The sequence below is a fragment of the Equus caballus genome, chromosome 10 (assembly GCF_041296265.1).
Source record: "Equus caballus isolate H_3958 breed thoroughbred chromosome 10, TB-T2T, whole genome shotgun sequence".
Classification (NCBI taxonomy): domain Eukaryota; kingdom Metazoa; phylum Chordata; class Mammalia; order Perissodactyla; family Equidae; genus Equus; species Equus caballus.
In genome coordinates this window covers 4,756,823-4,779,138 of record NC_091693.1, presented here as the reverse complement: position 1 = coordinate 4,779,138, position 22,316 = coordinate 4,756,823, and the positions used below count along the sequence as shown (strand labels likewise).

The 22,316-nt window shown below is 54.3% G+C and overlaps 1 protein-coding gene across 3 annotated transcripts in view; it reads right to left on the bottom strand.

Annotated features, from left to right (window-relative positions):
• The window catches only part of CHST8 (carbohydrate sulfotransferase 8), a 113,299-nt gene that overhangs the window by 52,423 nt on the left and 38,560 nt on the right, over positions 1–22,316 (bottom strand). Inside the window, exons 1-2 of one of the 3 annotated variants that reach the window (XM_070222861.1) lie at positions 13,901–14,745; positions 10,126–10,341 (exon numbers count right to left, since the gene is read on the bottom strand). In XM_070222861.1, coding sequence (XP_070078962.1) covers positions 10,126–10,255 — 130 coding nt within the window. In that variant the 5' untranslated portion in view covers positions 10,256–10,341; positions 13,901–14,745. Of the gene's footprint in view, positions 1–10,125; positions 10,342–13,900; positions 14,746–22,316 lie in introns of those variants that run through there. The other 2 variants (XM_070222860.1, XM_001489047.5) reach the window with 2 other exon arrangements.

The window sequence follows — 22,316 nt, the reverse complement described above, 5'->3', positions numbered from 1 at the left end:
GAGGAGGGCTGGAAATGCCACAGCCAGGCCTCAGGGCTTGGTGAGAGGCAGCCCCAAACTTCCTGCCAGGACCCCAGCCCATGAAAATGGGAAGACCCCCAGGAGCCCCCTACCCCGTCCGTCAGGCGCCAGCCAGCTGTGCGGGGGCTCCCGAGCAGCAGCTGTTGGAGGCAATGGAATCCATTTTAGCTTGGCTATTTTTCCCATATAAATAAAAACTTTTAAATGAGAGAATTGTCCACTGACTTCCACCATGATTCACGTTAAAGCTGCAGAGTCGCAAATCCCAGGAAACAAGCTTTATAATGAAAACATCAGCAGATACGTAACGGGGAGCTTCTGGCTTAGATGGGATCTGCCTGGAACTCCAACTTCCTGCAAATATTTTGGGAAGGAGAAGACCCACACGGACCCTAAAGCCACATGAAAAATGTCACCATAAACAGAAGATCCGGCCCACACACAGGACAGGCAGTGGGAGCCCAGCTGAGAACCCCACAAGGCAGGGGGGCCTCAGCCCACCCCCAGGGCGCCCCTGATGGGCCCGCTGCCCCGTGGACGTGCATTGGCCTCCAGAATCAGCCCTCCAGCGCTTCCGTTGTCATAACTACCACCATGACCTTTCCAGGGTTTAAAAAAACAAAAGCCACCCAGTGGCCGTGCAGAAGGACGACAACCGTAGCAACAGTCCTGTCCTTGGACGCTGTTCCGCCCGGCGAAGAACCATTTCTCCCCTGCCCACTTAGCAACTTCGGACTTCGGGAAGATTAGCAGGGCATGTGTTAGGATCCCCCCGACCCTGCCCACACTGGCAGTGAGGGCGGTGTTCTGAGTCACTGTGTCCTGAGCCGCCCCCCTCCACTGCCCTGAGACTGCAGGCCAAGCAGGGCTGACCGGTGAAGCAAGCCAGGCAGAAGGGGCCCCGGTGGGAGCCGTGCCCACTTTGGGACTGGCGTCTTGCCCTGCCTGCCGGCTCTCCCTGGCATGCCTCCTGGGCTGAGTGAGGGACTTGGCTCTGATCCCAGGTGACCCCCCCGAAGATGCCTGGTCGGTGCATGGGGCCATGGTGGGGGAGGTGTGGGGTGCACGTGGAGGGAGAGGCTGTCCAGCCCCATGTGGAGTCCGTCCCGACACCCCAGCTCAGTCCTCAGTGGGCTCAGTGCTGGCCTAGGTGCAGTCCCGGCATCCCATACCCCACGTAATTCTGGGGCATCCTCACACACAGATCTTGACTCCCTCCTTCTCCTCCCGGTCCCTCCAGTTCATTCCGGGCAGGGCAGAGTGGGAAAGGAGTCACCCCACACCTGAGCCCCGCTCTGGGCCCGCTCAGGGGTGACTCACGTCACAGGTGAACGAGCCCGACTGACCGCCCCTCCCAGGGGGACCTGGGGGAACAATCGGCTGCTGTGGAGACACAACCCAAAACTGGGGCTTCCTGGGGCCAGCGCAAGCATCGGAACCGCCAGCCACACTCGGCCCCCGCCCAGGCCCAGACACAATGGGAGACCCAGTTTTCCAGCTGGACTGAAATTTCAGAAGGTGTTTTTTGTGTGGGCCTGATTAACCACCACGCCAGAGGAGCCCTGGGGCTGGGTCAGGGTGTCGGGCTGCCGCCAAAATCTGCTGGGTGTCGGCATTTCTTGAGGAAAGGTAGAAAACCATCAGAAAACACAAGAAAGGCAGACTATGACGTTAACTAGTCGCAAGAGGCCAGGAGGCAGAGTGAGCCAGGAAGGGCTTTGCCACCAGGGGCACCCGGGTTCGAGTCCTGGCTCAGGCCACTGACCCTCTGTGAGACTAAGCGGAAGATGATGGTTCCCCCTCCCAGGGTGACAGAAGAGGAACTGAAGGCACTGGGGACGGCGCCAGGCGTCCGACAGCTATCACGCGTTGCATGCACACTGAGGCTTAATTACACTGTCTCGTTTAAAAAATTATTGTCATACACGTGTGTGGAGCTCCGTGGTTTTCAAAACCATTTTGGCCCATTACTTCATTAGATGCACACAATGATCTGTCTTCTATTTTTAGCTTGTTACTGCAGTTCCTTTAAAACATAAGCCGTGCTCTCATTGGATACGATTGTCCCAATTTCCCCCTCTGCTCTCCTTTTTAATTTCCCCACCCCTAGGAACCCTTAGCATAACAATTCTGGGACCATTTTCTATTAATATCAATTTTCAGATTACAGCGATATGATGTCTGTTTCCTAATTTAATTAGGTGATTCCTGTTATTAGTTCCTACATGCTCATTATTTTTCATTTAGCTTATTTTAACACATGAAAGGAAAGTGCGGCTCTGGCTGGAGACCGGCAGGGCGTCTTCTGCAGGGAGGAGGGAAAAGTTTCTCCCACCTGCAGGAGGGTGGTGAAACCGGAGAAATCGGGACCGCATCGGAGAAGCACATGCTGGGGAGCTGGGGCTGGGCTGCCCCTTGGAACGGTCCAGTCTCAGGCGAGAGAGGGTGGGGACAGAGAAAACCCCCACTGCAGAGATGGGCCCACAGTGAGTACGTCTGAGGTCAGGGCCTCCAGGGAGGGTGGCAGGGAGGGTCCTTCACAAAGCTCCACCACCAAAAGCAGAATCCAGAGAAGGCCCCAAAGCCAGCACCCCCAGGGCCCACCAAACCCCCTGGGGGCCGGGCCCCCACACTTGAGGGCTGCATCTTGTGACACCACGCTTCTTTCTGGCACTCATGGGTCGATTGCCACGTGGGGGCCCCACGTGGGCCCCTCCATCAGCACTGCCCTCCACACAACTCCAGGGGGCACCCTTCACAGCACAGTGTAAGGCCACGCTGCCCTGGAATGAGCACGGAACACAGCGTGAGTGGCGTCCCCGAAATGTGCAGGGCCTGCCTCAGGGCTCCCACCCATCGAGGCGGGGCTTGGCCATCTGTGCCCCTGGGCTCTGGCCACCCCTGGTCGCCACCCCATCTCCAGCCGTCCAGTTGCTCACAATGAGCCCACAGGGTTCCTTCCCACTGCTGGCGCAGTGATGGCTGGACTGGCCCAGCTCACTGCCCACCCTGTGGCACCAGAAAGAACCCCCACAAAGCCGCTCTGGAGTTAACAGGGAACGCGGGGCAGGAAGCCCAAGGGCCGCGTTTGGAAGGAGAGCTATTCCATGCACCCCGACCCCTAGCCCTGACTTCAAGAGCCCAGTGCGTCCAGTGTCAAGGAGAGGGCACTCCAGAGGACCGAAAACTCAGGGGGTGGTTGGACCCAGAGTAAAATTTTCTTTGCTGGGGCCACAGAAATGTGAGGCGAGGGAAGGCGAGGTGGCGCTGGCAAGGCTTCAGCGGTGCTGGTGAGAGTTTGAACACGCTGCAGGTGCATTGTTTAGAAACACCAGGTTGGAGAGTCCCGGCCCTCCTGATTTTGCAATGATATATTGCCAGCTACTTAACAGGATGGATCACTGCAATTACATGTCACTTCTGATATGCACAGTCACAACAAGGATGTGTCAGCCTCAAAAGGTTGGTAGGAAATATATATGATGTTCCGCAATGCCGTTAGAAAATGGTTTCGGGAAACAGACTCGAGAGGATTCTAATAAAACCCACCTGCCCGGGGAAAGCATATGGCTGCGTGGAAACTGAAGGGGCTGGCTGCCTGGCCCGGGAAGGAGTGTGGGCTCACGCAGCCCGGCTCCAGCAGGCCGCCCTGCACCCGGAGCCAGCCTGGCCCAACTGCCCAGAGGGGGCGGAGGAGGGACGGCCACTGGGCTTCCGTTTACCCCATCATCCTCACACGGGTGAGCTCTCAGCAGTCTCTCCTATGGCCTTGGCCCACCCAGGGCTTCTGGCCTAGTGGAGGGTCGCAGGGCTCCAGGGAGACACACCTGGACAAAGACAGTCATTATGGGAACAAGACAAGACTCGTCCTCAGCACCGGCACAGTGGTAACTACAGGAGAGTGAGGGCCACAGCTTCTCCAGCCATCACAGCCCTGCCTCCAGGGGACCAAAGCAGGAACCCTGGAATGGGTCAGGCGCCCGGGCATTGGAATTCTGGCTCTGTCGACTTGTAGCTGTGGGATACCCGGCAAGATGCTCAGCAGTGTTCTCTCTGGAGAGAGACCCCCAGCTCCACCAGTCTCCCCCAAGTCCACTCCACAGCTTCCGCTGGAGGTCGGCACCTGGTCACCTCTTGTGCACTAGAGAAGGCAAACAAGCAACCCACAGCTCCCCTCCTCCAGGAAGCCCTCCAGGAAGTCCTCCAGACTCCTCCGGCCAGGATTCTAACCTCCGGTATATGAGAGTTAACGAGTGAGTGTATGGCCTCTGAGCAGAGATGCAGGTGGAGGAGGGGTGGGGACTTCCTGCTTCTCTCGCCTATTCGTGAGGTCTGTGAGTCTGACACCATGGGTGGAGGAGTTAGAGAGCAACTCCACACGCCCTGCCCAGCATCTCAGATGCCATCTGCCCAAAAAGGAACACACAGTCTCCAGCCCCCTCCCCCAGACTCCTCGGGTCTGGGGTGTCTGCCTCAGCGAGTGGTACGGGCGACCCCCATCTGCCAGAACCAAGATGGCCGCCTTCCTCACCCTCCCTCCCTGCCCCCAACCCCCTGATGCCCCTGAAGCCACCCCCTCTGGTCCTGCCTGACCCAGGCCTTGAGCATCACTCAACCCCTCCCAGCTGCTCTACTTGTGCTGATTGTCTCCTCCCCTAATCCTGCCCCAGCTCCTGGAAATGCAGCCGCTAAGTCAACTTTCTAACGGCTGCTCCCCGCCCCTCAGAGTCCCCACAGCTCCGGGCGGCCTGCAGCAAAGGCTCACTCCCCTGCGATGCTCCCGGGGCTCACGGGGCCAGGCCTGGCTGTGTCTGCAGCGGCGGTCACGCTGGATCCACCGGTCACACTCCAGCCCCTAATCCACTGAGAGTTCTCCCCACACCACACTCTCTCACACCTCAAACCTTGATCCACGCTCTGCCCAGCCTCCGCTCCAGGCCCAGACCAGCAACGCCGAGCCCCACAGTGGTTGGGAGGGTGGGAGGCACAGTGGGTAACAGCCGGCTGCCTGAGGACAAACCCCAGCTCTGAAGCGCAAAGCCGTGTGGCCTTGGGCACAGCTCTTATCCTCTTAGCTCAGTAGTCTTGTCTGTCAAGCGGTGTAACAGTATCCAACTCAAACGGTTTTGTAAGTATAAAATGAGGACAAAATACATGTGACGTGCTTGTGATAGCGCCTGGCACACGGAGAGCCCAAGAGTGTCAGGTGGTGCCAGTAGCGTTGCTGCGCGCCCCCCTAGTGAAGGCTCGGCACCTGGGCTGTAAATAGGCATCCTCATTTACTATACAAATAATATGCATTAAAACAAGTAAAGTGCTTAGCCCACGACCTGGCACGCGGTAAATGCCAAATCAATGTTTGCTATTATTATTATCCTTGGACCCTTGTGCCCTGGCAGGAATGCTGGGGGCAGGCTGCAGACCAAGAAGTCATCAGGGGCTGTCCAGTCCCTCTGTCCACACTAGGGGCCCCTGAGCAGGGAACCCAGCCATCACTGTGGCTGCCTTCCCTGCTCCACATCCCAGCACCACCACCCACAACCTCACAGCTTCGGGAAAGCAAAGAGCAACTCACTGACACGTGGCATGGCCCTGCTTTAAGAAAACTCACTCTGAAAGAACCAAACATTGAGAAAAGAAAAAAAGAACTCCTTATAGTGTGCTAGTGACAGAGTCTGTATCACGAGGCCACACTTCTTTATATACCAACGAAAAAGCCAATCAACCCACCATTCCCTTTGGCTTCATGGGTCACTGACAACGACTCGCCTTGCCCCATTAAAACAAAATCCATCCCACTTAAAAGAATGAAGAAAGAATGATTAAAGTTAGAGGCTCTGGAGCCGGTCTGGCGGTGTGGTGATAAGTTCAGCACACTCTGCTTCAGTGGCCCAGGTTCACGGGTTCAGATCCCAGGCACAGAGCTGCACCACACATCAGCCATGCTGTGGCAGCAACCCACATGCAAAAGAGAGGAAGACTGACCACAGATGTTAGCTCAGGGTAAATCTTCCTCAGCAAAAAAAAAGTTAAGGGTTCTCATTGTGCAGCCATGAATGAATGGCTGGGTGTGGGCACAGTCATCGTTGGCCAAGGGACATCACAGGAGGGCCAGGCAGAAGTGTGCCTCCTGATAGAATAACACATAACCACACACGACTTCTTGCCAAAAAAGAAGGAAAAAACAAATCTATTGCTAAATTTACCTAATTTATAGGGAATACGAAGAACAGAAGACGATGTTAAACTTTAGCAAACAGGCACAATCAGCAAGAATCCCAAGTGTGGGAAACGCGACCTAGTTTCCTCCAATAAATGGCAAGAAAGAAACAAAGACAGAGAGGGACTCTCACAGATTGAAAGAGACTTGAAAGACTCCGTGAACGGCAAGGTGCAGGCCCTACCTGGATACTGGATACAGCAAAGCGGAAGCCAAGGTGTTTACAGCATTTATGAGACAAATTCGAATGCTGACTGGACGTTTGATGATACTAAAGAACTGTTAAATGTTAAAAAAAAAAAGAGAATTCTTATCTTTTAAACTGAGAAATATAATGAAATATTTATGGCTGAATTGATATGATATCTGGTATACACTACAAAATCAGATAAGAGGGAAGTGGAAGGGGCTGGAAGGGGCCGGCCTGGGCTTGATGGGGGTGCGGGGTGATGAGTGCACAGGGTTCATTGTACTATTCGAATCCACTTTTGGGTGTATCTCCAACTCTCCATCGTAAAGGTTTCATACAGAAAGGCAGCTCATAAAAATCCCGTTTGAGCCAGCCCTGAAGGTCTAGTGGTTAAGTTTGGCAGGCTTCGCTTCAGCGGCCTGAGTTTGGTTCCCAGGTGTGGAACCACACCACCCATCTGTGAGTAGCCATGCTGTGGCAGTGGCTCACATAGAAGAGCTAGAAGCACATACAACTAGAATATACAACTATGTACCGAGGCTTTGGGAAAGTAAAAAAAAGAGGAAGATTGGCAACAGATGTTAGCTCTGGGTGAATCTTCCCAAGGTAAAAAAAAAAAAAAAAACCCATTTGCTCAACCACACATATGGAATCACCTTCTGCAGCCCCCAAAACAAGTTCACGGGGATATTATTCCCAATCTTGGCTGGGTCTCCCCGTTTTCCACCTGGGGAAGGGTCAAGTCTGTCTCCCGGGTCAAGAAGTGAGTTCCCTGAAGCTGCAGGGTCTGGCAACACTGGACGCTGGAAAATACCTGGATAGGTGAATTCTCTGATACACAAGAAAATCTAATCTTAGAATGAAGGTAGCTTAACCAGCAGCAATTCACGTTTCAAAAGGTTTAATTTAAAATATAGAAAACATTTTTAAAAACATGGCTTGATTTATGAAAGTTGGCAACCCCATAAGATTCCAACTAACGCACGACCCAGGTGAGGTTTGCTGACTGGCCCGCACGAAGTTCAGGGGCTTTGACACCTGGTAGCTGCATGGGAGAAATCTGAACGACACCGGACCCAGAGGGACCACAAGCACCTAAAGGCTCCCACCCACCTTCTCCAGCTCCTTTCTGGATCTTCACCTGCCCACTCTCTTCCTCTCACCTCGGTCAGTGCCACCAACAGCGGATCCCAGACAGTCCGTTCCCAGAAAAGTTTCTGCCGCTGTGAAAGCCAGAGATGCCAGCGAGGAATTTCCTCTGTAGATGGGCCCCCAGCGGCCTCGCCCGATCCGGATGGCAGGGCAGCCTCCGGCATCTGCACCTCCCACGGTAGAAGTCCACAGGGAGAAGACTTGTCCAGGGCCCTTGGGGCCACCCACCCATGCAACTGGAGACATGCACTTTGTAAGCACTGGTTTCCAACAGATAAATGTAATCAAGTTTTATATGCTCAGAGAAGCCAACAGGATGGGATTGTTTCACTTGAAAGATCAGAAGAAAATTGTAACTAATGTTGTGGAAAATTACTTTGATATTGCTTTCTTGGTACCGAATCACAATTAGGCTGCTGTGAGAAGTACAGGGAAAGAATAAATGAATAGTAACAAATCAACACAAACAGCCTGAGTCAGGAACACTTTGCTCAGGGAAAGTAACATAAGCATTACTTAAAGTTTATGACTACGTTTGATGCGATTTACATACAACGTCAAGGTTGCCCGTCACCTGGCACAAGGTGAGCGTGGTCCAGCTCCATTCACAGCCAGAAGAACATGGAATAAGCCCCAGGTGTGCTCCCTGTGTGGGTCCGCCCCCGCGCTGCTACGGGGGATGCTGGCCTCAGCTTCAGCCCATTCTACATGACGGGCCAGCCCAAGGCTCTGCGCCCCTCTCCTAGCTCGCCACTCCACCCGAGAATCCCAGCCGTCCTGCCAGCCCCCGCCCACTGGTCATTGAGGAGATCCGCACGTGGGTGCACTGGGGCCACTGTGAGGGGCAGGAATCCACTGCCCACAGAAGACATGAGGAGCAAGTGCTCTGCTTTGCCAGCTGCCACCAGACCCCACCCCCACCCAGGAATATTGCACCTGCCCCTGGAGCATACCATGGATGGGCGCATGGCCCCCGCCCCAAGTGGACCTCACAGATGCACTCACACCTTCTCTCCCAGTCTCTGTCCCACAGAACACAGACACCAGACACGAGGACCCCCTGCCCATGTGTGCGCCCAATCACACACACACCAAGGATGCACGAGTCACCCCAAGGTGTGTTGGAAGGCCCTTTCTCAGGAGCTCACTTCCGCACAGATAACACACCATTGCAGGGAGCAACTCTCAGTCTGCTTGACGGCACTGCCCCGTGGGGCCGGCTTCAGCTGACACGGTGTCATCAGCCATTCTAAGGCTCAGGTGAGGCTGCAAAGTCCAGGCAGAGGAGCCAGCTCGGTCACGCATCCTTGCTTCTTCAGAAGCAGCGGAACAGCCAGACCCATTTTAACAGCTACCACCTGTGAAGGTCCAGCCCAGGCATGAGTCTGCACTGATGACTCGTCACCATCTCGGGGGGCCTACTGCCTTGACTACCTCTCACTGACTCTCCAATGGAAGAATCAGCCTCCCAACCAGGGCCTCTGAGGCCCAACCCTAGCCTCCTCGCGCTCCTGCCTTTCCACCTGCTGCCACGTGCCCTCAGCCTGCACTTGGAGCTGCCCTGAGAGAGTGAGGCACAGAACTGAGGCGGGGCTGGGGGAGCAGGCTGCAGGCTGAGGACCCTGGGCCCCACTGAGTGCCAGATACCCCTGTGCCATGCCCTGCCCTCCTGTGCCATGGGCTGCAGACAGGGACGGGCAAGAATCCTCTGCCTAACCCCTAGCCCCCCTTCTTCACAGACACCACCCCCCCCCAACAGAGCCCCAGGACCACTGCTGAGAGATGCTGGTGCGGGTGCAACAGTGCTTTCCTCTCACTCCAAGCAGAGCAATGCCTGGCCGCGGCCCCGGGCTTGCTGCCCTCCAAACCTGCTGTGCCCTCTGGGGCCAGGCTGTGTCCCAGCAGCAGGCACCTTGCCCGAGCTCCCCTCTCCACATTCCGTCTGCCCTGAGGCTCCAGAACCACCCTTCCTGCTCTCCCCTCACTGCCCTCCCACCTGGCCCCAGCAGACCTGTGTGACTCAGGACAGATGCGCCCCTGCCGTGGGTCACGGGGTGGGATGGGAGGCAGCAGGAGCAGTCTTGGCTTCACAAAGCTCGGAGGTACCCTGACCCCCTCTGCCGAGGCCAAGAGGCTGGATTCGAGGGGTCCTCAGGGCTAGGTAGAGAAAGAGAGTCCCCCTCAGGGGGCACAGCCTCAGGGAAAAGTCATTCACCCTCTGACATTCTAGACCATGTGGAAAAGGCCCCAAGAGATGGTAGAATCTTCTTTAAATCTGAGTTTCACCAAAAGCAACAACTGGCTGAGAGATGGGCAAGCCTGGCCATCATTCCCAAGAGGAATGCACCAGCCAGAGGCCAGAGGCCAGAACCCTGAGGCTGAGGCTGACATCAGACACAGCGTTCCCACACTGAGGCTGATGACTGCCAGGAGCGGGCCAGGACCCCTCCTCTGCCAGCCGGGCATCTCAGCACAGACTCGGACCAGGGCAGCCAAGTCTCACATGTTGGGCAGGGAGGCGGGGCCAAGAGCACGGGCTCACCTGGCACCTGCTGGGGGGCGAGCTCCGAGGGGTCCTGCAGGCTGATGAAAAGGAGGAGGCCCGCGGCTCCGAACAGCAGGATGGATGAGAACATGCAGGCCAGCCGCATTGTTCCGGCTCGCGAGGTCATCCGGGGCTCGCTCCGGGGTCACCTCTCGGGTGTGGGAGGCATGTTCTTCCCTCATCGTCCACACCAGGCGTCCATCAGGCCACGGTCTACAGGGCAGAGGGGGAGAAAGACGGTCCATCACCGAGGCACAGGCCGTCCGGGGAGGCTGAGATCCCAGTCAGTGCGCGGGACCAAGCGTGATCCCTGGATCCCTCTGCCCTTCAGAACTTACTCAGGTGTCTCCCTCCACCTAGTCAAGGCCAAGGAGGCTGAGGGAAGTCGGGGCACCACCTGTGGCTGGGACATCAGCTTCCTGCCAGGGTCTTCTGTAGTGGCACCCCCAGAAAAACCATGGAGAGAGATACTCTCTGGCCTCTGCCAGGGGGAGCCCAGGGCGGAGCCCCAGACCCGCAGCCGGTGACAGCAGCCACCTCCTGCACTGTCCAGGCTCTCTGAGCCTCCAAATAGGCATGTGTGATCCTACGGCGGGGGGTGTCTGGGGACAGGCAGGCATCCTGGTCCTTGTCCCTAACAACTGGCCCAGTGGACACAGATGCCCCGGATCTCTGCCCTGGCTCCTCTCTAAGGGATGCTGGGGACAAGGGTCTCCACAGAACAGGGGCTTTAAGAAGGAGCCTGCCGGGCCCAGAGGATCAGGGACAGACTGACTCCCCCACCTGGCCACACCCGCACACCAGCCAGAGCTGCCCCTCCCTGACAGACTGGTGGATGGGCTGGCTGGATCAAGGCCCCACTGGATAGTCACACCAGCGGGAGCTGAAGCTCTGGCCTGTCACGGTTGTCCCCACTCTCGAGGCCCTTGGGGGTGGGGCTGAAGCAGGGCAGCCAGACCCACATCTGACAGATCCTAGGCTCATAGGCTCAGAGGCTGGAGCCAACGTCGCTCATGTGTCTGTGCACTCTGCTCATCTGCTCTGGCCACTGCAGACCCAGAGCAGCCCATGTGACTTGCCCCTTTACCCCGGCTCCTCCTGAAGGGGGAGAAATCCCAAATACCAATCCCAGTGACCCCAAACGGGCCAGGCTGTGGGTCAAGATGGGGGCATGCCAAGGCCATCTGCTCAAAGAAAGGATGTAAGTTCCTGCCGTGAGGCCGGGCACGGTGGACTGGCATGGGTGCTGAGGAAGAACTGGCACAGGTAGCCGTGCTACAGGGACAGGGATCCCAGGACCTACCCTGTGAAGAAGGGTCACTCTGTCCCCTTACTTTCACCCATTCTTACCTGCCCGGGGCCCAGGGACACCACCCTCCTTCCACCCAAGGACCCGGCAAGGAGCTTCCCCCATGGCATGGGGCAGTGCCCGAGGGAGATGAGGCCAGGTGGGCAATCCCAGCAGCCTATAAGACCACAACTGGGTGGTTGGTCAGGCCCCAGACCAGACGTGCTTGGTACAAGGATGATTCCCTGCCGGGGGTCTCCTCGGGCACTGGACTTTCGTCAGGGGACCCATCCCTGACTCGGCGCCCAGGTGCTGGGGGAGGAGGCCCCAGCTATTATCCCTCTGCATCCAGCCTGTGTGGCACGAGGCAGGAAGGGATAGGAAGAGAAGGCCCTCCCTCCCCTGCCAGACAAAAATTACCCAGGACGAGACCGTTCTCAGCAAAGCTCTGGGGCTGAGGAGCGTTAAATTGCAGGTTTGGGTTTCTCCCTCTGCAGTCTCTGTAATTATTTTTTCACTCAGTTAACTTTAATTAACCTGCCCCAGGCCTCTGTGCACGGGAAACGCGCCTGAACGCCAGCTCTCGGGGCCGTGCTGCACAGGTGGTTCCCACGACTGCCCAGCCTTTACACCCGAGAGGCTGAGCTGAGCCGGCTCGGCCCTGTCTCTGGAGCTGGCTCCAGGGTTTCAGCTGGCCCCGACCTCACTGCAATGGTCCCCGCCCCAGAGAAAGACCGCTGCTTCCTGCCATCACCAGAGACAATGCTGCCCCGGGCTTGCAGTGGGTGAAAACGGCAGCCACATGTCCCCAAAGGCTCAGATCCTGAAGACCCTCACGAGGGATGGTGGCCTCTCCCTCCATGGCTGCCCTGGGTGGGACAGTCCTGGGAGCCTGGCTCATCGACCTGCGAAGACATGGATGTGTCAGTACAGGCCCCAGGCTCTGCTGAAGGACAAGGCCACTCCCAAGGCTGCATGCAGCACGGCCCTCGGTCTTCCAAGCTGGTCCCTCAGTGATGACAGCACGGTGTGCAGGACCAGCCTCCAGGTCCAGGGGGATATGAGCCATGATGGGGGAGGCAGACCTGTTCTCTCCCACCCTCACTCTGCTCCTTCCCCCCAAGTAGTTGGCTTAACCCCTTGGAGTGCCCAGGCAGTCATGGGAAGAGTGGGAGTGACATTACATACACTGATGCAATGGGGACAAGACCTTTAGGCGCAAAGCAGGAGAAGCAGCTCAAGGCCTTTCTGAAGCAGACATGTGTGCACCGACACGTAGGCACACGCATGCCCGGGCGCAACGCACGTGGTGAGTGCCTGCACACGCACCCCACTGACAGTCCCTGGCCAGGCCCCAGCTGTAGGGAAACCACCACAAAGCCCTGATTGTGCTGGCCGTGGTGCTGGCACACTTCCTGCAGCCACCCCGGCCTCCCAGGTCAGACACGAGGCCAGGAGGCCAATCTGATCCCGGGTGGCCTCTGACATCAGGACATTTCATAAGCAGGGAGAGAGGATGACCATGTGCCCATCCATGGCTGGGGGGCAGAGAACAAGGCCCCAGCACCTGCACCTTCACTGTGGCAGGAACATTAACCATTCGAGTGTCTCATTTCAGAGACACTCCCCTTGGTTCACCCCCAAGAGACACAAGCCCCCTCTCCATGCCCAGGCAAGCTGGAGCTGGAGCTGCACACGGTTTCCCCACCCAGCCCCTAGGCATCAGACTCCAGCCTCCCCCCAGAATCCTCCTCTCAGTGTTTGCTCTCACTGGAGACCATCTGACAGCTAACTCCCTGCTCTGTGTAAACCAGAATCAAAAGGTTGGCGTGCCTCCCCTCCTGGGGGGCTGGTTTGCAGTCTGACTGGGTCTTCAACACCCCAGGAGGGGGCCAATATCACAGAATCTGCAGGAACCTCCTTCCTTTAAAGGTGGGGGGTAGATGGGAGGTTGCCAACAGACCACCAGACACTCCAGAGGTGTGCACTATTGTTCCCTTGAGGGTCCTTGTCTTCAAACTCACACGTTATTTTCAAGGTAATGGGGAGATGCTGCTCCAAAGGCTGTTCGTCTCCTTCACCTGAGAGTCAAGCTGCTGCCTGGGGAGTGGATGCTACGATCTGTCACAGACCGGGGCCAGCCTGCCTGGGGCCCCATAAACACATTCCCAGGCCTCTGCTCCCACCTGGGACTGTGGCATGCCCCCCACACTGCACCACTCTTGGCTCCAATGACGAGTGGAAAGCCCTCCCCTACCTCCTGTCTTCCTCCCGAGACCAACAGACAATAAGAAAACTCAAATTACTGAGTGGGGGGCTGGGGAGGGGTCAGGAGAGAAAAAAAGCAGCCCACTGAGTTTCCAGAAGGTCCTGTCCTGCTCACTCACAGCTCCTAGTCCTCCCAGGGGCTTCTCTCCCTGAGGCCTGAATTGCGTCACCAATTTTTACTGTAAGAAAAAAAAATCCAATTAATCTTGTAAATACCTCCTGGGACACAGGGCAGGGCCAAGGATTCCTCCCATTTCCTTATTTATCTGATTTAAAAATTTGTCTCTTCGGAAAATTCACTTCAGGGCACAAGCAAGGACGCGGGAATCCAGCCAAAACACACGCACCTCCAGTGGCGACAGGCCGGCAGGCGACCGACGGACGGCTCCAAGGACACGCTTGGCTGCGGCTGCTCCAAGGCCTGGACGCTCCCCTCAGTCACCCAGAGGACCCCCTCTGGCTGTGAGGACCCGCCCCTGCACCCCACTGGAGGCAGCAGGAGGCATCCGGCCATGCGCCCATGGTGTACCCACTTGGTGTGTGGATCCTGGACCCGGGAAAGTTCTCTGTCCAGTCAGTCTCCTCCACGCACGGGCGGGAGCGAACAATGACGTCCCTCCCGGCTGAGGGCTCCAGGAGAAGCTGCTCATCGGGAGAGAGGCTGCTATGGCAACTTGAGGAGAATGGAGCCAGGCACTGCCGTCACCTTGAATCCGGCACCGAGCTTTCTGCCGTGGCGGCAGAGGGGGCCACGCCCCCAGCAATGCCCCCGCCAAGGCTGGCGCCAGGGCTCACCTCCCAGCTTCCCTCCTCAGCCTCCTGGCCTCAGTAACTCATTTGCTCCTCGCCGAATCGGAGCACACAGCCCAGTCCCCCGAGAACACCATCTCCATCTGTTTTGTCAGACAAGTTCTTCCATGTGTGTGTGGCTCCTGCTTACTTCTGAGATGGGGTTCTTCTTGATTTCAGCTCATTAAAATCCTGCAGCTAATTAAAACCTCTCTAACGGTGGTGGCGGCGGCAGCAGCAGACTCTGGGACGAGTCCATCCAGTTTTTCTGCGTAGGCGCAAAGTTGCAATGTTCTGTGAGGATGACGAATGGCTGCAAGCGCTCAGACTCTGAGCTAGCAGGGCTGCGGGCTCTGACCTGCTCCTGGCCTGCCGCTGACCCACAGAGCGCTGACCTTGGTCCTGAAATGCCCAGGGCCAGCCTCAGCAAACGGGCCGCATGGCTGACCCCACTCCTGGGGAGGCAATTTGCCTGCCATTGACCTCCCTATTACAAGGCAGGGATTTCCTCCAATCCCCCCATGCTCTCTGCAGGTGGGGAGAAAGGGGGCCCTAAAGGTGGAAGCTGAGGCGTAAATCAGCCTCAAATAGCCCCAAACTTTGTCCCTACAACCCCACTAGGAACATGACAGCCCAGCTTCCCACCATTGCTTACACGAAGAGGCTGAGGAGAAGCCTGCAAGCACACGGCTACAGCAAAGGGTCCTGAGAGCTGGCCAAGGTGCCACAGGCTGCAGGGCCCTCGACCGCTGTTAGGGGCAGAACCATACCATGGACACTATCTCTGCCCGATATTTCTTACATTTTCAGGCATTTTATCCCAACAGGACTGGGTAGGGCACAGTAATTCTGCAGGTAGAGAAAACAAGTCCTCTCCCACCCCCACCCTGGAAGAGTGGAATGGGGACTCATTACCCCCAATTTTGTGACCATGTGTGCCTCAGTTATGGCCCTTCCCCCGCTGCGTGGAGTGCGTTCCACGCCTGTCTCAGACTCTCAGAGCCCCAGCAACAGCGTTGGGGCTTCTCCTCTTCTTTGTATTCCCAGCACTTAGCACACTGCCTGGCACAGGGAAGGGGATCAATAACCCCCACTGCATGTTGAACGAGCGTGAGTTAATAGATGGAGGTGTTCGGGCTATCTGCAGAGAGGTGCTTCATGATCCTGGAATTTTAAAAAGGTCATTTCTGTTTCAGGGAGCCGTGGGTTTGCTTTGATCAGATTTGGGTTAGAATCAGGTCTGAAGAGTATGAGAGAAGAGGCAGGGGGAAGTGTACTCAACCAGGGAGCCCAATGGAACCTGACACTCCCCAGGACCCACGGATGCTCACCCCCAGGCTACCTCCTTCGTATCCTGGTGTTGGTAGGACAGATTTCAAGTCATGGGGCTTGAAGACTAATACACTTGTAGAGGTAAATGTTGACTCTATCTCTATATATACATGTATATTAACATGCATAATATATGCACCAACAATATACAAGTCACTTAGATGCCGTAAAATGGAATATTCCCAAATACATAGTATGATGCTAGGAAACTCCCAGACAAGATTACAGTTTGAAGGTGTTGATCAAACTTCAATGAAAGCAACACAGGCTACAACATGGATGAACCTTGAGGACATGATGCTATGTGAAACAAGCCAGCCACAAGAGGACAAATACTGTATGATTCCATGTAGTCAAATTCAGAGGCAGAAAGCAGCATAGTGGTTACCAGGGCTATGGAAGAGGGAGGAACGGGGAATTATAAATTAATGGATACAGAGTTTCAGCTGGGGAAGATGAAAAAGTTCTGGAGATGGATGGTGGTGATGGTTGCACAACAATGTGAATGCACTTAATGCCTCTGAACTTAAAAATGGTTAAAATGGTAAAGTTTATATTATGTATATTTTATCACAATAAAAAAAATTCAATAGGGGCCAGCCCCGTGGCCGAGTGGTTAAGTTCGTGCCCTCCGCTTTGGTGGCCCAAGTTTTCGCCAGTTCGGATCCTGGACCTGGACATGGCACTGCCCATCTGGCCATGCTGAGGCAGCATCCCACATAGCACAACCAGAAGGACATACAACTATGTACTGGGGGGCTTTGGGGAGAAGAAGAAGAAAAAAAAGAAGAAGATTGGCAACAGATGTTAGCTCAGGTGCCAATCTTTAAAAAAAAATCAATGAAAGCAAACTAAAGGTTGATGCGGAGCAGAAATCACTCTCTATCTATTAGTTTCATTCATCTCACAGGTGACTGTGTGTGGGCCCAGGAGCCAATGAGGACCAGAGCGGTCCAGTTCATGCCTACGTGAAACATGACAGGACATGGGGGAGCTGGATTTGTGGCCCCAGACAGCCTGAACAAAGCAGCTGGACATCACAGGATGGACATGAAGGTGGGCGTGGGGAGTCCAGGTTCCTGGCTTGGCTGTCACTCTGATCAGCTGGGTGACCCCCAGGACTTGACTTTCCTCATCTCAGAATCAGTCTCCATCCAGAATACCCACTGTAGACGAGTTCCCACATCTCCTGAGCTCCGGTGTGAGATAAATGTCTTCGAGAGCAGAAAGGTACCTTGTGAATTTCATTTGCATGAGGCCGCTTTCTGGCAGGGTGCGTGGACCTCTGCCAAGGGTGTCCCTCACCCACACCTGCCACTTGTCCTTTGCCACAAATCTGGGTCACTGTTGGGCCCCTATGGACCAAAGCTGCCAAGCTGTTTCCCTTCAAGACAACTCTGTCCTCGTGGAGGGAACAAAGGCCCCAGATGCGAGTGACAAATTGGAAATTGTGTTCTCAGGTTCCTTCCGATCAACAGAGCCACACTCCCCTGAGGTCTGCCGGGCAGAGGTGAGCCCCACCTGGAGCCACACCCTACCGAGGTGACTACTGCTCTTTGTTTGAACCTACACGCTGAGTCCAGCTGGGGCATTCAATGATAGAAATCATTTTGAGGCAGAAATCAAAACAAGGCCAATGATGGGATCCCACTGTATCTATAGTCACCTTTGTCACTTACAAACCTTTAATTTTTAAAGAATTTAAAAGGGCAACATGAGGGATGCTTGTGGTGATGGAAATGTTCTCTATCTTGACTGTACCAACGTCAATATTCTCATTGTGATATTGTACTATGGTTTGAAGATGTTACCATCAGGGGAAACAGGAGAAAAGGTACACTAGATTTCTCTGTATTATTTCTTATAACTTTATGTGAATCTATAGTTACTCCAAAATAAAAAGTTTAATTTTTTAAAAAATCAAGAACTTAAAAATAAAAGTTACTGGCCTTTCAGCTCATGCATAATGGAAGCAAATTCTAATGTTGTGCACGTAAATAATAGATAACCATTTTCATGGATCAGCGCCATCCTCTGTTACATAAGAAACATTTTAAAGTTAAGGGACTATGCCTTTAATAGGAAAATCTGATGTGTTAGCAACTACTGGTTGATCTTTGTGCATTTTTCAATTGCAAATTGCACTTTAAAAATGCATACAATTATTAATATTGATTGGAACTAAAACAATATTGAGTTTCAATATATTTCCAGCTTTTTTATGAATTACCCTGTGGATATGTGGTGATTATGATAAAAGAGTATTTGCATGCTCAATTTCTTTTCAGTGAGGAACCTTGAGGAAGGCTGACATGAACCACAGATAATGAACTTCACAGGGACAAGGCTGGCTCCAGAGTCCTCGGCTAGGCCTTCAAACTCAGCAGCTGGCACAGAATTTCAGGGCCACTTTCTCCTCTGGGCTTTATCCAAACCAATACTACAGAGCACAGGTAATGAACACCTGCTCAAGGCCTGGAATGAGACTGGGAAGGAGATGCTGAGATGGAGTGTGGGGGGCAAGATGTTTATTAAGGATCAACACCTGTGAAAGGAAAAAGGAGGAAGCTGACGTGGGCAGAAGTCGAACAGAGATGCATGTCCAACCAAGCCTGGACAGGCAGCTCTGGAGTGGGTGTCGCCTGTTGGAGTGCCCTGCAGCAGGCAGAAGGCTGCACCTTCACGCCTCACCTCACTCAGCAGCTGGATGTGGGTTGTGTAGAGAAGGGCATGACCTTGGATGAGGTGGATCCCTGAACAGCTGAGGGCTGGCTGCTGAGCACACATCCCGTGGGCAGTCAGCGAGTGTTTCCTGGAAGGGGATTTGGGCAGCATAGTTCCAAGTCCACCACTCTGCTTTACACATGATGCAGTTAAGACCCAGGGAGACTAAACATGATCAAGGCTACACCGTAAATAAACCATCCCAGATCTGCCTGACTTGCTTCTCCCAAACAAATCATATGTCAGACTATCCTGACCTTCAGTTACTGAGACATGAAGGTTGGGAAGTCTCCAGGGGAACATGCAGAAAGTTTGTGTAAGCAGATACCCTCACTTCACCTCTACCGACATCCCTGCACACCCACGCATGCATGTGCGTGCGCACACACGCTTACTTCTTAGCAATTATCTCATCACTAATGGAAGGCGGGGACGTGGATTATTTGGGTTAAAAGTTCCCCTGACAGTACAGCCTGGAGAGCATCTCCCCCGAGCAGAGCCACTGGATCTTGCCAAAAGCAGCAGACATTGTGTGATGCTGCACGGCCTCCTTTTACTTTAAGAAAGCACTGAGCTACTCACTTTTTCCAGCTGCTCTGACATCCACAGCCACAGCAGGGAAAATTACAGGGAGGGAAAAATTGCATATTTACATCTCAAAATTGAAAGTTGGGATATAATCTGGACAGAAAGGAGTGTATGAGTAAACCCAGAGAGCCCCGGCCCCTGGCAGGGTGCAGCTGCCTCGAAGCTGCAAACTGCAGTTCACAGACTCCAGAGGAGGAGAGGATGGCAAGGAGGCTTGGCTTCTATCCAGGGAATTCCTCTCCCTATGACTGGAACAAGGAGGCCTCAGAGGACTTGTCTTTGTGTTCCCAGCTGCCAATAGTGCCTGGCACAGAGTAGGTACTCAGGGAATGTGTGGTAAGCAAAAAGAGCTAGTAAGAGGAGGGCAGAGGGGGAGGGATGCTTGGACAGAAGGGCCAGCTGGGTCCTCTGAGTTGAGGTCATGTGGAGTCCAGCAGGTGTGCCCTGTGTGTCTGCACAGTGCACATGCACAGCCATCCTTTTTGGGAGCAGGCTAGCCTCTCTAAGCTGGTCCAAGGCTGAGCCCCACTAGTCTGGCATGATTTTCCCTGGAGCTCTCCTCAGAATAGGTTGGTTTATTCCAATCTGAGGGCTCAAAGATTGAAAATATGGTAGAACGGTCAAGTCTGTTGGCCCTATTCTGGTTGCTCTGTGGTCAGTTGGGTTTCTCTCTGGTTCCAGGATGGGGCCAGGGCTATGAGTGACCTGAAAGTTCTAATGAATGGCTATGCCTGAGACAGGAGCCTGCCTCCTCCATGAGTCTCTGCCTCATGTCTCCCTCCAGCTGACGTCCTGTGTTTCAAGTCTCCTCCACCCCACTGACCCTCAGTGCCTTCCCTCTCTTTCACCATGGGGTGTGGGAAAGCCAGAAATCTGGGCCCACTCTACCCTTCCCTCCCGTCTCCCCCCAACATCCAGCTGTAAACTCAGCCTCCTGGTACATGCATCCTATCTTCTCCAGACCCTCAGCGAGGCTGATTCAGCACCGGAGCCTGGACAGCTCCCTGCCTCCACACCAGTCCCTGCAGTACATTTGCAGTCACTAGCCTGTTCAAAACCATCTGAGGGCCCCCCAGTTGCCCAATGGTCCAAGCCTAAACGTCCCACTGTGTTCCACAAGGCCCGTGAGTATCCAGCCTCTGCTGACCTCCCACTTCCAGTCTCATCTCTCACCATTCCCTGATGGCCCCCAGGCCAGGTGAGGCATTCCACTGCGTTTTCCCAGAGCCCCTGGGCTTTCTCCCAACACAGCTAACAGTGAGAGGCTAGTGTAGAGAAAAGAGCACTGGGTTCCAAGTATCTCCTACTCAGCATTACATTTTCTCACTAGGAGACTTCAAGCATCATCATTTTACATCTCTGAGCTTCAGTTTTCCCAACCAGTAAGCAGGTGCCTGGCGGACTGACACCGCAGGGCTATTTGTGAAGATCTCTGCTGTCATGGGCTGCTGTCCTGGGGTGGAGGGAGGAGGCTCGGGGCAGGTAGTGTGCGCTGGGTCCCAATACTTCCCCTGCAGGGCACCTGCTCATCCATGGTTGGTCTTGCCCTTCTTGCCAAATGTTTTGCTGACTTCTTTGCTTATCTTGAACCACACACAGGAAGGTCTGGTTTTTTCTCTCCCTGAGCTGTCAGGCTCTTTTCTGCTGTCCCAAGTCCCAGACGTCCTCATCTCTCAGCTTCAAGGACACAAGCAGAAAAGGTGCTAAACCTTTATGATCCCTGGACACAGCAGTCTATGGCACCTTTGCCAGGCTATAATGATGGGCCAAGGATGGAAATGCTCAGCTGACTGGGAGCATCTGAAAGCAGAATGGCATCCACACAGGCCCCATGCTTGTGCCCTTGTGCCACTCTGTCGTCCAAAGGGCCCCTTGAGCCCTGACTTCCTACATAGTTGCTGAAAAAAGGGAAGACAGGTGGAAATACATATTTTTATGATGAGACTCAGAGTAGCCAATTGTTGGCCTTCAGTGAATAATAGTTTGAAGCAGCTCATTTCCTATAATAATGGTATGACACTTTTATAACGAAAATTATTTTTAAAACAACACATCCAGTGACCCTCCGTGGCAGATCCAGACCTTCAGACCTCCCAATTTGGAAACCTGGATTTTTAACTTGAAATTTCCTGATTCTCAAATTGGCAACTAATGCACATGTTAAAAATCTACTTAAGCCAATCAAAACTCATGTCCAAGCCAGAGTTGGCCTGGAATCCACCCATTGCCACCCCTGCCATGAAAAGCATAGCCTTGATGGCAGAGAGGCATGTGACCTCTGGATTAAAAATGATACCTAACAGTTCAAGGAATTTTGTGCAAAATCAGCTGAGGGAAGAAAAATCCTGTGAGTCAGCTGGTGTGGAGAGAGGCTGCACAGCCCCACTAGTCAGGAGCTGCTTCCTACAGCTCTGTAACTGATGGCACTCACACAGAAACATGGGCTTCCAGCTCAGGACATCTGCCTCTGCCTGGAGGACAGTCACGGCGGCCGGACAAGGGCGTAGTGGCACAGGATCCCCACCCAGCAGAGGCACACACACACACACACACACACACACACTCACATTCATAGGCACCTACTATGCGTTGAATTGTGTCTCCCTCAAGATTCATATGTTGGAGTCCTAACCCCCAGGACCTCAGAATGTGACCTTATTTGAAGACAGAGTCATTGAAGAGGTAATTCGTTAAAATGAACTCACACTGGAGTACTGTGAGCCCCTAATTCAGTGTTCTTATAGAAAGGGTAAATCTGGACACAGACAGGCACACAGAGACACTGCTGTGTGAGGATAAAGGCAGAGAGATCTACAAGCCAAGGAATGTCAAAGCTGCCAGCAAGCCCCCCGAGCTAGGAGAGAGGCCTGAAACAGATCCTCCCGCACCACGCTTGGAAGGAACCACCCCTGCTGACACCTTGATCTCAGACATCCAGCCTCCAGAACTGTGAGACGATAAATTATGGTTGTTTAAGCCCCCAGCCTGTAGCATTTTGTAACGGCACCTTCCGCAAAGTAATACAGCCCCTGTGGCTGAGAAAGCTCAGCCCTGACCTACAGGGCAGTGTGCTTGGTGGGACGGGAAGGGGCTGGGGTGTTGCCAGGAGACCAGCTCTTGCCTGGCTCTATGGTTGCCAACAACTGTGTGCAGACAGTGTCAGGCCATGCATTTGACATGAGCCCTGCGACAACTAGGA